Source organism: Limulus polyphemus, unplaced genomic scaffold (genome assembly GCF_000517525.1).
Source record: "Limulus polyphemus unplaced genomic scaffold, Limulus_polyphemus-2.1.2 Scaffold6752, whole genome shotgun sequence".
NCBI classification, from domain to species: Eukaryota; Metazoa; Arthropoda; class Merostomata; order Xiphosura; family Limulidae; genus Limulus; species Limulus polyphemus.
In genome coordinates, this window is record NW_013672362.1 from 20,280 (window position 1) to 34,251 (window position 13,972).

The window sequence follows — 13,972 nt, forward strand, 5'->3', positions numbered from 1 at the left end:
AAGAATCCTCTACTAACTAGGATTGGATGGATAAGATTATCTATCATTCCTAACAGAACTAAGAATCCTCTACTAACTAGGATTGGATGGATAAGATTATCTATCATTCCTAACGGAACTACTGGGCATTCTGGTAGTATGGCCGTGGCAAGAAGTACCAACTGTCATATATATGTTTTTAATTTAATATATCTTATATTCCTTACCTTCCACCTTATCATTAGACTGTGAATTGGCCAATGTCATTTGGATCTCCATAACTTTTTTCTCTAACTGTTTCTTTTCTCGTTCTACATTCTGTAACAGAATCTTGCTGTTCTGCAGCTGAGAATCTTGTTCACGCAAAACTACCAGCTGGGGGGAGGGAAACACCATTTAGTCCCTGGTATTCTATGCACTATGAGACACGTTTATAAAACTGTGTTGTCTGGAAAGAATTTCGTATCACTTGTTCATTGAACATAGATAAGGCTAACCCTAACAACACATAAAATTGGATATTTTAACTACCCCTTCTCGTAATAAATACAGAACCTAGACGCAATGCCTACTTATAATACTAGCAGCATCACCAGAAGATACATGCACTGCAAGTTTCCCACATGTTCTAATTTTGTTGTTAACTTTGGTATTTTCGCTTCTTACAGGAGTTCTTGGAGAGTTTTTTAATGGAAATATACAGACGTAGAGGATATATACGAACAAATTTCATATATAGATATTCAGATTAAGTAGAATACCAAATAAAAAATAATCACTCATATCTCTAGAATTTACATTTTGTATTAATTATTCAATTGCTAATTTCTTCTTTAAAAGTAGCAGCATTGATACATAGTTGGCCGTGCGACTACATAACAAGTGTGGTGAAGTTTTAAAATGGTCCCCTCTATATACGTACACTGCTCTTGAGAGAGGACAGAAACTAAAAAAGCTGAGCAAGTAACAGTTATACCCTATTCTTTCTTTAAAGCCACGGGCAAAAGATTACTGAAGTGAATAAACAATTAAAAAGATCAACGACCTCAGTACTTTACTTTACCTACGTGAAGGACTTTAACCCCCTAAAATGCATAACACTGGAAGGGATCATATCAAAATATATCCCATAAAGCCTCAAATGAACACTACCTTGCTCAGCCTTACACCCGTGGTTTCATTGTTACTTTCGTTAACAGTATTAGCTAGATCGCATTGTTAGCTTAGTATATGGCTTTAAGACTAGCGTAAGCCTCCAGAGTTGGCTGAATCTCATCAGACATTACTGAGATTACAGCTGAAAATATCAGGATATTGACTGATGAAACTGCATTTTAATCATCGTAAGTAATTAATAACAGTATATTAACTTAGCTGTATTTATTACTGGCCTGATTTTTTAGTTTTGATTTCTTTAGGCAGCCTGCTTTGATCAGAAATTAACATTAACCCTAGAATGCATAGGTAACAAAATATACACAGATGCATAGTAGGGGGTCCCTCATATTATATGACAAAGTGAGTGGCAAAAATAAGTTAATTTCTATAAACATGTGGTGATTGTGTATCAACTTTAAATCTAAACAGCAAATAAAAAGCCACTCAAGTGTTTGTTTAGGCATACAAGAACATGATCTGTAGTCCATTATGCTAATTTTTAATTTCCTAAATGGAGTCCTAAACATACAGCAATTAACTTCCCTCAATTCAACATGACCGACAGATAATGTTTCTCTGGTTATTGGGTACTGTTTATGAATGGTTTGTTTGAAGTTAAGCACAAAGCTACACAATGGGCTATCTGTGCTCTGCCCACCACGGGTATCGAAACCTGGATTCTGGCATTGTAAGTCCGCAGACATACCGCTGTGCCACTGGGGGGAAGTTGATGAATGGTAACAGAAACAAGACCAGGTAACTACTAAAGAAATAGACAAATTAAAAGACAAGACTTAAGCAATCTGGAACAGGATCATGAAGCAGATTAAAGAGAAAATCCAGTAAAAGAAACAGTTTAGTTTTTTATGTTTTTGTTTGAAATTTTGTGCAAATCTATGTGAGAGCTATCTGCATTAGCTGTCCCTAATTTAACAGTGATAGAGGGAGGGCAGTTAGTTAATACCACCCACTACTAGCTCTTGGACTACTATTTTACCAACAAATAATGGGATTGACAGTTACATTATAATGTCCCAACAAAGGAAATGGAGAGCATCTTCGGTGTGATGGGAATTCAAACTTGTGATCTGCAGATTGTGAGTCGAGTGCCCTAACCACCAGGCATGTCAGGCGTTCTTCAACACCATGTTTGTTGCACTAAAGATTGTAAATTTTATATTTAACTTTTTGTCCAATCTGATTATTCCATTCAACACCATGACTTAGATATTCATAGATTTATCATTACTTCATAATTGGTATCTTGACTGAATCTCCTGTTATTAAGCAGACCCATCCCATTGCTCATAGGTTAATTCAGTTTTACCACAGTAATAGATGCTACTATACCTACTAGCATTTAAAAAGAAATAGTGTGTGAAATTAAACAATAACTCATCTGTTTGTTGGCTTTGATAAAGTTTGATGTCTGGACTACAGGACTGAAACAGTCATATATATATATATATATATATATGCACACAACCAAATTTAGTTATACTGTATTTCAATCTTACATGTTTCACTTTATTACCTCTTGATCTTTCTTTATATATCATTTTCTCGCTCCTCCAGAAGAGACTGAGTTGAGTACACCATCTTTTTAAGCATATCTCGTTCATCATTAAAGTCATTTACAAGTTTGGACTCTCTGTATAACAGAAATAAAACAAATTAAACTTCATAAAGTGATGATTAGAGATAAACTCGGGCAAGAACAGGCTAAACAAAAATGTGATATATCCAATATTAGTCCTCTATCATAGACCTACATCTGACCGAGTATCAGGTAAATAAGATAGCCTCGAGATAAATGTGGTATTACTTAAAACAAACAATCAATCACTCATAAAATACAAAAAAAAAAACATTCTGCAAATTACAAGACAAAAAACAACACCTACTCAATATCTTTATACCTGTATATAAATTCACATAAGTGCTTATTCACTGAAAACAACATTGGAACAATGATTTTTAAAAACTTATGTAACAGTCTGGTATATTTTAGAATACTTGTCCATTTATACTCATTTCTTTTAGTTTAACAATTTCAACGGTATGCTTGCCCAAATTTTAGTTTTATTTAAAAAACAATGCAACCTAATAATGACTGACTGCATTGTATTGTCAGTTTATTATATAATTAGTGTTTAGTTTCATAAACAAGAAAATATTCACTCTCTCTCATTTTCACTGAACTAAAATACTCTATTATAAGAAACCACTTGCTGCTGTTTAAGTGTTTTAAACCTAACTTTAAGTAAAATATTATAAACTTAACTTTGTTTAATACAACAACAGTTTATGAACTGCATGAAGCTGTAGCAGAATTTCTAAGCTTAAATTCAAGTTTAATCTATTTCAGTAGCTTGCTTGACTCAGAAGTTATTGATAATTACTTATAAGGTCTTGTCCAATTGATGATTTGGTCACAAGACTCATCCCAGGATCAAGAATTCTGTTTATACAGATCTTGTGTTTTTGGAGCTAAGTGAAAATATAAAGTCAGTCTATATAGCTAGCTTGATTCGATCAGAAAGTACCGACAACGAAAGATGTTTCCTGTTGTCCTATCAGCTTGCAGCATGGTAAGACAAGATTGTTCTTATAATACCTCGGCCTTTACTTATTACATAATTTTTTTCTGCTGATCATTGTGGAATATTAATACATTTCTATATGGAATTACTGACAGTGTTTATCATTTTGGACATAGGTCATCAAGAATACAATGAATTACATCACTTGTGTAGCTCTGTTCTGCTCATGCTACTACTGAGTAATATTGTTACAAATCATTTTGCTTGAAACTGGGAGTTCACCTTTGTGTCAGATACTTCTCATCGCAGAAAAGATTCAAATTGGAGATTTTCATGTTTAGCCTCCAGTAGCGACTTCACATTTATGTTCTAGGAATAAAGTTCAAAATTCCTTGAAAGGCTGTTTTTAGAAACTGTAGTTTATATTTCAAATGGTACTTTATTTTCATAAAATTCTTTATTTATAAAGTTTGTTGGATATTTCTGAAGATATAAAGAATTATGTTATTTTATACATTTCTAACTGTAGTTTGCATCTTCCCTTCAACTATGAAATCCCATTCCTAATCCCTACTTCTTGACCTATTACTGAAAGTCCAACGTTGTTATAAGTGCAGTAGAGTCTTAAGCTTCACTTTTTAAGTTCAAATACTCGACAAACAATAAGAGTGCCAAGTTAAAATAAATACCTAATTAATAATGGACAAACAACAAAAGTGCCAAGTTAAAACAAACACATAATTAATACTTGACAAACAACAAGAGTGCCAAGTTAAAATAAACACCTAATTAATACTTTACAAACAACAAGAGTGCCAAGTTAAAACAAACACCTAATTAATAATGGACAAACAACAAAAGTGCCAAGTTAAAACAAACACATAATTAATACTTGACAAACAACAAGAGTGCCAAGTTAAAATAAACACATAATTAATACTTGACAAACAACAAAAGTACCAGGTTAAAACAAACACCTAATTAATATTCAACAAACAACAAGGGTGCCAAGTTAAAATAAACACCTAATCAGTACTCGACAAACAAAAGAGCCAAGTTAAAATAAACACCTAATTAATAATCGACAAACAACAAAAGTGCCAAGTTAAAACAAACAATTAATTCGATACTTGCTCAATACATTCAACTTTAACTGGGAACAGTTGTAATAACTGGTAAAATAAACAATACTGGCAGATGGCAATGTTAAAGTTTGGGTTTGCCAGGATTAAACTTACTGATTGTTAGTACAGTGTCAGAATCTAAATTTTTCATCGCCAATTATCTAGAATAGTGGTTCCAAAATTGGGGACTGTGGATGGTATTAGGGAAAGGAAAGGGGAGCTTAGCTTAATATTTGTTGCAATAAATATGACTACAACAACTTTTTTGATGCTTAAAAATTTTTTTTTCTTTCCCAGAACAAATTGCAAAGAGAATAATATGCATCAAGAGCATCTATTTTTTAAACTTTCTATTAAATCATTAGGTGGAGATTCATAGCAAAGATGTCTAAGATCTTGTGGGACCATATTTTCCCGTTATCTTTTAACTAATTCTGTCATCAGCATCTTCTTAATTATGTGGCTTTTGAGAACATTCATCCAAACAACAGTTACTAGGTAAAATTTACATTCTTATGGAACTGCCATGAATGATGTAACAGTGCCTATTAGTATTTCCACTGTCATAATAAAGAGTCTATATGACAACTTGCACTTATTAGTAACATATTTATATATGCCCAAGAATTACTAAGTGATAAAAAAGTGAAAAAAATACCCATCTGTAGTTGAAGATGGAAACTGATGATGTGTTGAAGGGCAAAGCAGAAGGGATACAGAAACACGTGAAGATATAAAAATTAAAAGTGACCCAATGCCCCAGGGTCATAATAAGTTCCATGAGCGTGCCTTGGGCTGTCAGTGTGTCTCAACCCTTCCTCTAACGCCTACATATCATTAGTTCTTGATCATATTTTCTCCGTTTGTTATTCTCCAATAGTTCCAGGATATATTTTGGGTATGCAAGATAAACTACAGTCTTCAGGGTATATTCTTACTGTACCCTTTCAGAGGTGGTTAAAAAATTAAATCTTTCTCTGATAATAAGTTTCTCGTGCTGCTCTACAGTATTTCATAATATGTATGGGTATAATCCTTGCAATCTTCACAAAATTATTTTCCAAATCCTTCACGTGAGCACAATGAGGAGAAGGATGTTCAAGATCACATAGCAGATAAGTTAGATGTTTGTGATGACTGTAGCTTAAGCATGTAGTTATATCTACATAGTGTATAGTGTGAGAATGGGAGGTATACACATGTTGGAATTTCTGTGTATTTTACTACTTCAAGAGACACTTAGCAAAAATGTACAAAAAATGAGGGTTATTCTGTGGAAAGCTTTTCAAAGGGTGCAGAAAAGACACAACAAGAAAGTTCTGTGCAGGAGTCTTCTCAAGACCTTGCAGCTGAACCAAATTCAGGATAAAACTAGGCTAAACATAACCCATGAAAGCATAGCCTATAATAAGGTGTAGGAAAAGCAGTGAGTAAGTTTATGCAGAAGTGGAGACTGTGCCAATAAATCATATACAGGCCAAAGATATGGTAGGCATAATCCATGATGAATGCATGGCCTATCAGATGTGGAACAGACATAATTTTCTTATATAAGTTTGAAATAAGCCATTCCATGCAACAAAGTTTGCAATCTTGATTGCTTACAAGCAGCAATCAGTGTTAAGTAAATCATTTGGTTACGTCATGCATATGTAATATAATATATATAACACACACACTCTTCTGTCCCCTAGTGGATCAGCAGTAAGAATTACAGACTTACAAAGCTAAGATCCGGGGTTCGACTCTCCATGATGGGCATAGCAGCTAGCCCAACGTGGCTTTGCTCTAAAACAAACACATACTTCTAATTATATCATAGTACATCATTTACATCACAAACTGCTTGTGCCATCTTTTGTTAGGATGAATTTTTTAGAACATACTACCTTTACAATGTATTCAAGCTGGAGTAACATATAAACGAAGCTATATTCGAAGTCCGAATGCTTTATGTCTCACTACAGCTAAACAATTATCACACGAATACAAACACAAAACAATAACGAATTTGACTTTTTTTAATGCCCAACAAACATCTATTTTATAACAGTTTTAGCTTGGTATTTTTAAAATTTCATTTGCAGTAATAAAAAAAAATCATTTCAAGGTAAATAGTTTTAAGGGCTTTGTCTTTACTGTAGTACCTTTTATACTTTCAATGTACATTATGATTTTTTCTGTTTAAATTTCAACGTAATGTTTTGCCTTTAATGTATCCTGGCTGAGTTTTAACGTACCTATTAAGGGTTTTGTCTTTACTATACCTTGTTTAAATTTCAAAGTATATATTATGTGTTTTATGTATGGTGTTTTGAGATTCATGGGAATTATTTAGGTGTCAAGCTGTTTAAAATATTTGTTTGTTTGTTTTTGAATTTCACGCAAAGCTACACGAGGACTATCTGCGGTAGCCGTCCCTAATTTAGCAGTGTAAGACTAGAGGGAAGGCAGCTAGTCATCACCACCCACCGCCAACTCTTGGGCTACTCTTTTACCAACGTATAGTGGGATTGACCGTCACATTATAATGCCCCCACGGCTGAAAGGGCGAGCATGTTTAGTGTGACGTGGATTCGAACCCACGACCCTCAGATTGCGAGTCGAGTGTCTTAACCACCTGGCCATGCCGGGCATTTAAAATATTAAAAATAATTAAATATTTCCCACTAAGTGATTTGTATCTATTTTATAACCTGTCTGAATTTCAATGTACGGTGTTTTGTATTTACCATAACCTGTCCGAATTTCAATATACATATTATCTGGCTTAGTATAACCCATCTGAATTTCAAAGTATTTGGCTTAGTATAACCCATCTGAATTTCAAAGTACATATTATTTGGCTTAGTATAACCCATCTGAATTTCAAAGTACATATTATTTGGCTTAGTATAACCCATCTGAATTTCAATGCACATATTATTTGGTTTAGTATAACCCATCTGAATTTCAAAGCACATATTTTGTTTTAAGTATAACCCATCTGAATTTCAATGCACATATTATTTGGTTTAGTATAACCCATCTGAATTTCAAAGCACATATTTTGTTTTAAGTATAACCCATCTGAATTTCAATGCACATATTATTTGGTTTAGTATAACCCATCTGAATTTCAAAGCACATATTTTGTTTTAAGTATAACCCTTCTGAATTTCATAGCACATATTTTGTTTTAAGTATAACCCATCTGAATTTCAAAGCACATATTTTGTTTTAAGTATAATCTGTTTGCATATCATTGTATGTATTATACATTTCAATGCATATAATAACAGTTTTGTCCTGACTACAGCCTCTTTGAGTTTTGACATAAGCAGTCAATTTATCCTTCTGCTAGTTGTTCCATAGAAATATAAAATATAAAAAAAACACACCAGAGAATTTCTTTTTAATGGAAATACTTATATCTTTAAGACACACCATTTATTCGTCAACACTTTATGTGTTATTCTGGTAGATATCACCAGGTGAAGGGTTAGCTTACCTATAAAACATATTCTAACATACCTTACTATCAAAATATTTCATTTTTAAAAAAACACTTTACACAAGGCACACACAAAGATAATCCAAGAGCAATAAGTGACATTTTGTTTTGTCACAGAACATTGAGGTTAGACAAGCGAAATTTGACATCTCGTATATTCTACAAATTTTTTTAAATGTCATTTGAAATTTTCATTTGTTACAATTCAAGAGTACTCATAAGGCACAAGCTTGTTTCGTATTGTAAAAACACTTGAGTGAAAACCCTACGCTTTCTGTAGGCTATCGTTCCTGTTTGAGATACAAGGGATAAATTTACAGCCGAGATCTAATTTAAATAACCTCACTTTGTTTTCAACTAAAAAAGTCTTTTTCAAATAATTTATATGTCTATGAAAAACGTGTGCTTTTTGAATAGAAAGTATGGTAAAAAAAAAGAGTTTCTTGGATATTTTATTCATGTTTAATAATGTTCAAACATGGGTTCATTTTTATTTTTGCTTTCAAAGTTTCTTTGAACACATGCTGTATTTCAATTCTAATATTTTAGTTTCTGATAATAATATATTGATTTTTATTAATGCTACAAATGTTTAATTTTCAGAAATTCACTCTTGACCAAACCCAAGTAATAGGAATGTCTTTGAAAGAGCAACGTCTTCTAAAAAAAAAAAGGGTGTTCATTATTATGGAATGTTTAAAAATGAAATAAATGTGGGATCGATTAAGTAGAAGATCACAGAATACGTGTTATTATCCCGTAAGACTTGACACATGAAAATATTACACAAACACTAGGCCCTGAAAACAAAAAAAGTTCTTCCATCTTTTACACATATTTGGCGCATCACTTCTTAAAGTTACTAGCTCACATACAAAAAAAAACCAACATTAATCAGGGAAGTAGATTCCATGCCTCAACCGAGGGCTTCCAAAGAGAATTTTTTTTTTACTTTTTGTTCTTTACATTATATCTAATTTTCCAAGAAATTTAATTTCATCCTTTTACAATCTGACAATTGCTTAGAATGCATTTATTTTCTTGCCAAAAACCACACTCAATACAAACCATCAACTTACATTTAAAAATATACAGATCGGTAAATGTATACAGCTCTGACTTGCTGTGTAAAATGCTTTGAGAGGCATGATGCATGCTTTGGTGGTAAAAAGTAGAATAACTAGAATTGGAGATTTCCTAAGAACCTGTTCGATATTTAATATTGGGTAAAGGTGTTTGAAAAACACTATTTTAGGGGGAAGAAATGATAAAGAAGTGTTTGCCATTTCAATAAAATAAATGTAAATAGTTTCTGTAAGTATTAAATATTACATTTTCTTGAGTGTGAACTAAAATTAGTAAATAAGGAATATCTCAGCCAAAATAATAATGTATATTTATTTTATTTTATTTTCTGATTGCGTAATTGTTTTTGTACACATTTCAGGAACCATCTTTTCTGATACGAAGGGTGGGGGCAATTTCTTTTCCATTGTACAATACAAAAAATTAGTCTAGCTAAAACATAAACTATTATGATTCTATCTCTATAAAGCATAAAAAAAAAATGTTCTCACACACACACAGTTTCACCTGACCACAAATAAATGTTCTGAAAACGATTATGTTCTAAACTAACAACGTGAAGTTGAATTTATATAAAATTTCAACAACACACAAACCATTCTACGATACAAGCTACGGTACCAAAAGATAGTGTGATGCCAAAGAAATATATGATGAATTTTTTATTGCAATATATACCTACCTTTCCTCGATTTCTCCACCAAATGGGTGGAAGTTTCGGAATGAAAACAAAGAAATAGAAAATTGCACTGCAAAGCACAACGTACGAACAATCAAAACAAATAATTACTTGCAAACTATAAGTTTGTTTATAACTTTGTTCATGCTGGTGAAACTGATCTAATTACAACAGATATTTCAATATAATATTTTGGTATTACATGTAAAATTTCAAACTTTCAGTAAATGTAAAGAAAACAAATAACTATCATAGTCAGATGTAAACACTAAAAATTACATTGTACAAATTACGATTTTTTTTAAATGTTTATATGATACAGTTAACATATTTTACAATGCTCATTACAGCTGTAAATGAAGAGTAAAAGAGCTATAACTATGTTTATTAGTAAAGTTTAACACATTTTAGAGATAAACAGATTGTTGTTTCTAATTGTAGAAAATTGGATATATGTAAAAACTTCTTTAATGGTCATTAGTCTTCAAGCTACATAAAACCTTCTACAAAGTTTTTATTACTTCTTTTTCATTCTTTTACGAACAGTTGAACAAAACAGAAGAATATTATATAAAGTTTATTTGATACAGTGGGCCTCAGGTAATTTTTGCAAAGCTTCCAGCTAACCCTAGTTTTTGATTTTTTAAAGTGAATCTTGCTGCTTTTGTGCACATATTTTTTATGTAGTGTTTTCATATTTAAATCCTAATAGAAAATCCAAAACAAAAATTCCAGTTAATGGGTATAGATTGGGCAAAGGAAGTCACTTAATTGTCTGCTTCAGTTGAAGGTGAAAAAAAAAACGACGACTTTTTTCCAAAAAATAGTTTACTTATTTTCATTTGGTAACAAGTATGACTTAATTGAACAAATAAATCTTTTAATATTAACAGAATTTGTGGCTTTAAATCAGTTTACTTGTCTTCTTGAAGGTGTCAAGTTCTGCAATAGGATTTTTTTTTTTATAAAGGTGTTAGAATGTGATTTAACTCATCTATCAAGTTTTTGTAATTAAAAGATTAAATATGATGCGAGGTAAAAATAAAACCAAACCAAATGATCTTACTCTCTTAACTTCACGCTCAGAAACTTATTTCAGAGAGTACAATTTATGGTTGTCTTAAAGCATCTTTTCTGACCTATGATTGTCTGCTGTAAAAAAAAAAAATCACCTCCGAAATACGGACGCTCATAAACATTGCACGGTAAACCAGTCGAAGTTCAAATTAATCATTATGCAAAACCTCACCGTGATATGAAAACTCTAAAACGATCTGATCAGAAACTGACGTCTAGCAACTGCTGAGTTATAGCTTGTTATTTTGCTAAAGCATTAACAAGTCTGTCAGAGTATGCTGAATATCAAATATTGTTGTCTTCTTTACACAAAGGTGTTTTGCCTTGATGTGGTTTATCTGAAAGCTTATAATGCTAAAATTTGGGTTTCAATAGCCATGGTGGGCTTAGCACAGACAGCCCATTGTGTTATTTTGTGCTTCACAAAAAAAAGAAAAAAATTATAATTTTATGTTTTAAATGTGCTGCACTGAGTATCAATGGATGTTTCAAGTGATGGATGTTTGTCTAGGTATTATAGAACACGATAATGATGTTAAAGTTTGTTTTACAAGCACATTATTATAAAATAATGTTTTACAATATATATATATATTAGAATATTACATGCCACTGTACTAAGTGTAAAACAAATAATTCATATGATGGATATTAACTAAATATTCTGACATTAATAACATCAGCAGATGTTCCACATAATGATGAAACTGTAACAATATTAAAAAATGTCTTATATAATGTCAGTCAGGGCATTATGAAACTAATGATATTAAAGGATGTCTTATATAAATCTCAGTCAGGGCATTATGAAACTGTAATGATATTTAAAGAATGTCTTATATAATGTCAGTCAGGGCATTATGAAACTGTAATGATATTAAAGGATGTCTTATATAAATGTCAGTCAGGGCATTAGGAAACTGTAATGATATTAAAGGATGTCTTATATAATGTCAGTCAGGGCATTATGAAACTGTAATGATATTAAAGGATGTCTTATATAATGTCAGTCAGGGCATTAGGAAACTGTAATGATATTAAAGGATGTCTTATATAATGTCAGTCAGGGCATTAGGAAACTGTAATGATATTAAAGGATGTTTTATATAATGTCAGTCAGAACATTATGTAATTGTAATGATATTAAAGGATGTCTTATATAATGTCAGTCAGAACATTATGTAATTGTAATGATATTAACGGATGTTTTACATAATACCAGTCAGAGCTTTATATCACAGTAATTACATCAAAATATTTCCCATGATGGGTGTCAGTCAGAGTTTTTCATCACAGTAATTACATCAAAATCTTTCCCATGATGGGTGTCAGTCAGAGTTTTACATCACAGTAATTACATCAAAATCTTTCCCATGATGGATGTCAGTCAGTTTTACATCACAGTAATTACATCAAAATCTTTCCCATGATGGGTGTCAGTCAGTTTTACATCACAGTAATTACATCAAAATCTTTCCCATGATGGATGTCAGTCAGAGTTTTACATCAAAATCTTTCCCATGATGGGTGTCAGTCAGAGTTTTACATCACAGTAATTACATCAATGACTGTTTCTGTTCGGTGCACTACTACATTGTAACTAACTCATCACCTAACTAAACATGTCAACAAAGAAACATCATGTTATAAAAATGTATCATACAATCTGCTTTTAATTGAACACTGTTTTAATAATATATCAGAGGCTAGAAATACAAATTCAGCAATAACAGGTTTATTTAAATCTTGGCATCATAAATAAAAAATAGGTTATCACATCAAAATTTCTTATATGCGTTATATATTCATTTTAAAGAACAATGCCTTTATTAATTAGTCTTAGCTTTTGATGTATCCAACAGGAATAAAAAAAATTTAAATACAAAGATGGGCATTACCTTAAAGGACTTAAATTTTTATAAACCTTTAAATTAATAGTAGCATTGAAATTTTCATTTGAAGGAGAAGATAAAACACGAGTCATAATGTGTTATCTCCAGTTTTACCACTGATCAAATCAGAATTAATGTACTTCATACCAAAGTTTACAAAAGAAAAAATAATTCCAACACATATTTCGTATATATAATTTGGGAAACCAGAATGACTGATTTAACTAAATAAATAAAAGATTGAAATGTAGATCGAGTTCAATTTCACCAGATCCATCTCTCCGTTTTCTTTCTAGTATAAACTACTTGATTTAGGCTTACATAAACTAAAATTCAATGTACAAAACAGAAAACAAGTCACATCAAAGAAAAATTTCTATTTTATTTCGCCAGTAGAAGCTAAGACACACACATAATTCCACAGAGGATTGCCTATCACCAGTATCAACAACAAACCAAGCCACCACCACAAATTAATGACAACACGGTCGCTAACAGACGTTCTTACCATGTGCCAAGTTATGTCAAGCAGCATGGAAGGAAAAAATAGTTACTTTTATTTATTTATTTATACATAACAAAAGAAGTCACTGTAAGCTTTCAATCAATACAACGTATTAACCTAACGAAAACCTACGTTTTACTTTTATCTAATGTCAAAATATTTTAATGGTTCTTCAGCGGAACCTATTTTTTAATAAATAACATATAATTAAATTATCTTGAAATGTATGTAAAAGATCCTTACAAGTCTACATAATGAGAACAAGAAATATTTTTTAAAATCGCTGTATATATATATATATATATATATTAGAGTAATAAAAAAAAAATACTTCTCTAACTTCATTCTTTGTTTTCCATCTTTAAATCATTTCTTAGTATTCATGAAAACTTTGTTAAATACACCAATATAAAACATTTTTCGTTACCACCCGTTT

General features: G+C 31.5%; 2 protein-coding genes across 2 annotated transcripts in view; both read right to left on the minus strand.

The window, feature by feature from the left end:
- The window catches only part of LOC106474042 (CAP-Gly domain-containing linker protein 1-like), a gene marked incomplete at its 3' end in the record, with an annotated part of 4,272 nt that extends 3,897 nt beyond the window's left edge, over positions 1 to 375 (minus strand). The window contains exon 1 of the mRNA XM_013934726.1: positions 207 to 375. Within this exon, the coding sequence (XP_013790180.1) occupies positions 207 to 375 (169 nt within the window). The remainder of the gene's footprint in view (positions 1 to 206) is intronic.
- LOC106474043 (CAP-Gly domain-containing linker protein 1-like) overlaps positions 1 to 13,972 on the minus strand; it is a 29,620-nt gene that overhangs the window by 4,102 nt on the left and 11,546 nt on the right. The window contains exons 6-7 of the mRNA XM_013934727.2: positions 2,672 to 2,788; positions 207 to 354 (exon numbers count right to left, since the gene is read on the minus strand). Of these exons, the coding sequence (XP_013790181.1) occupies positions 2,686 to 2,788 (103 nt within the window). The 3' untranslated portion in view covers positions 207 to 354; positions 2,672 to 2,685. The remainder of the gene's footprint in view (positions 1 to 206; positions 355 to 2,671; positions 2,789 to 13,972) is intronic.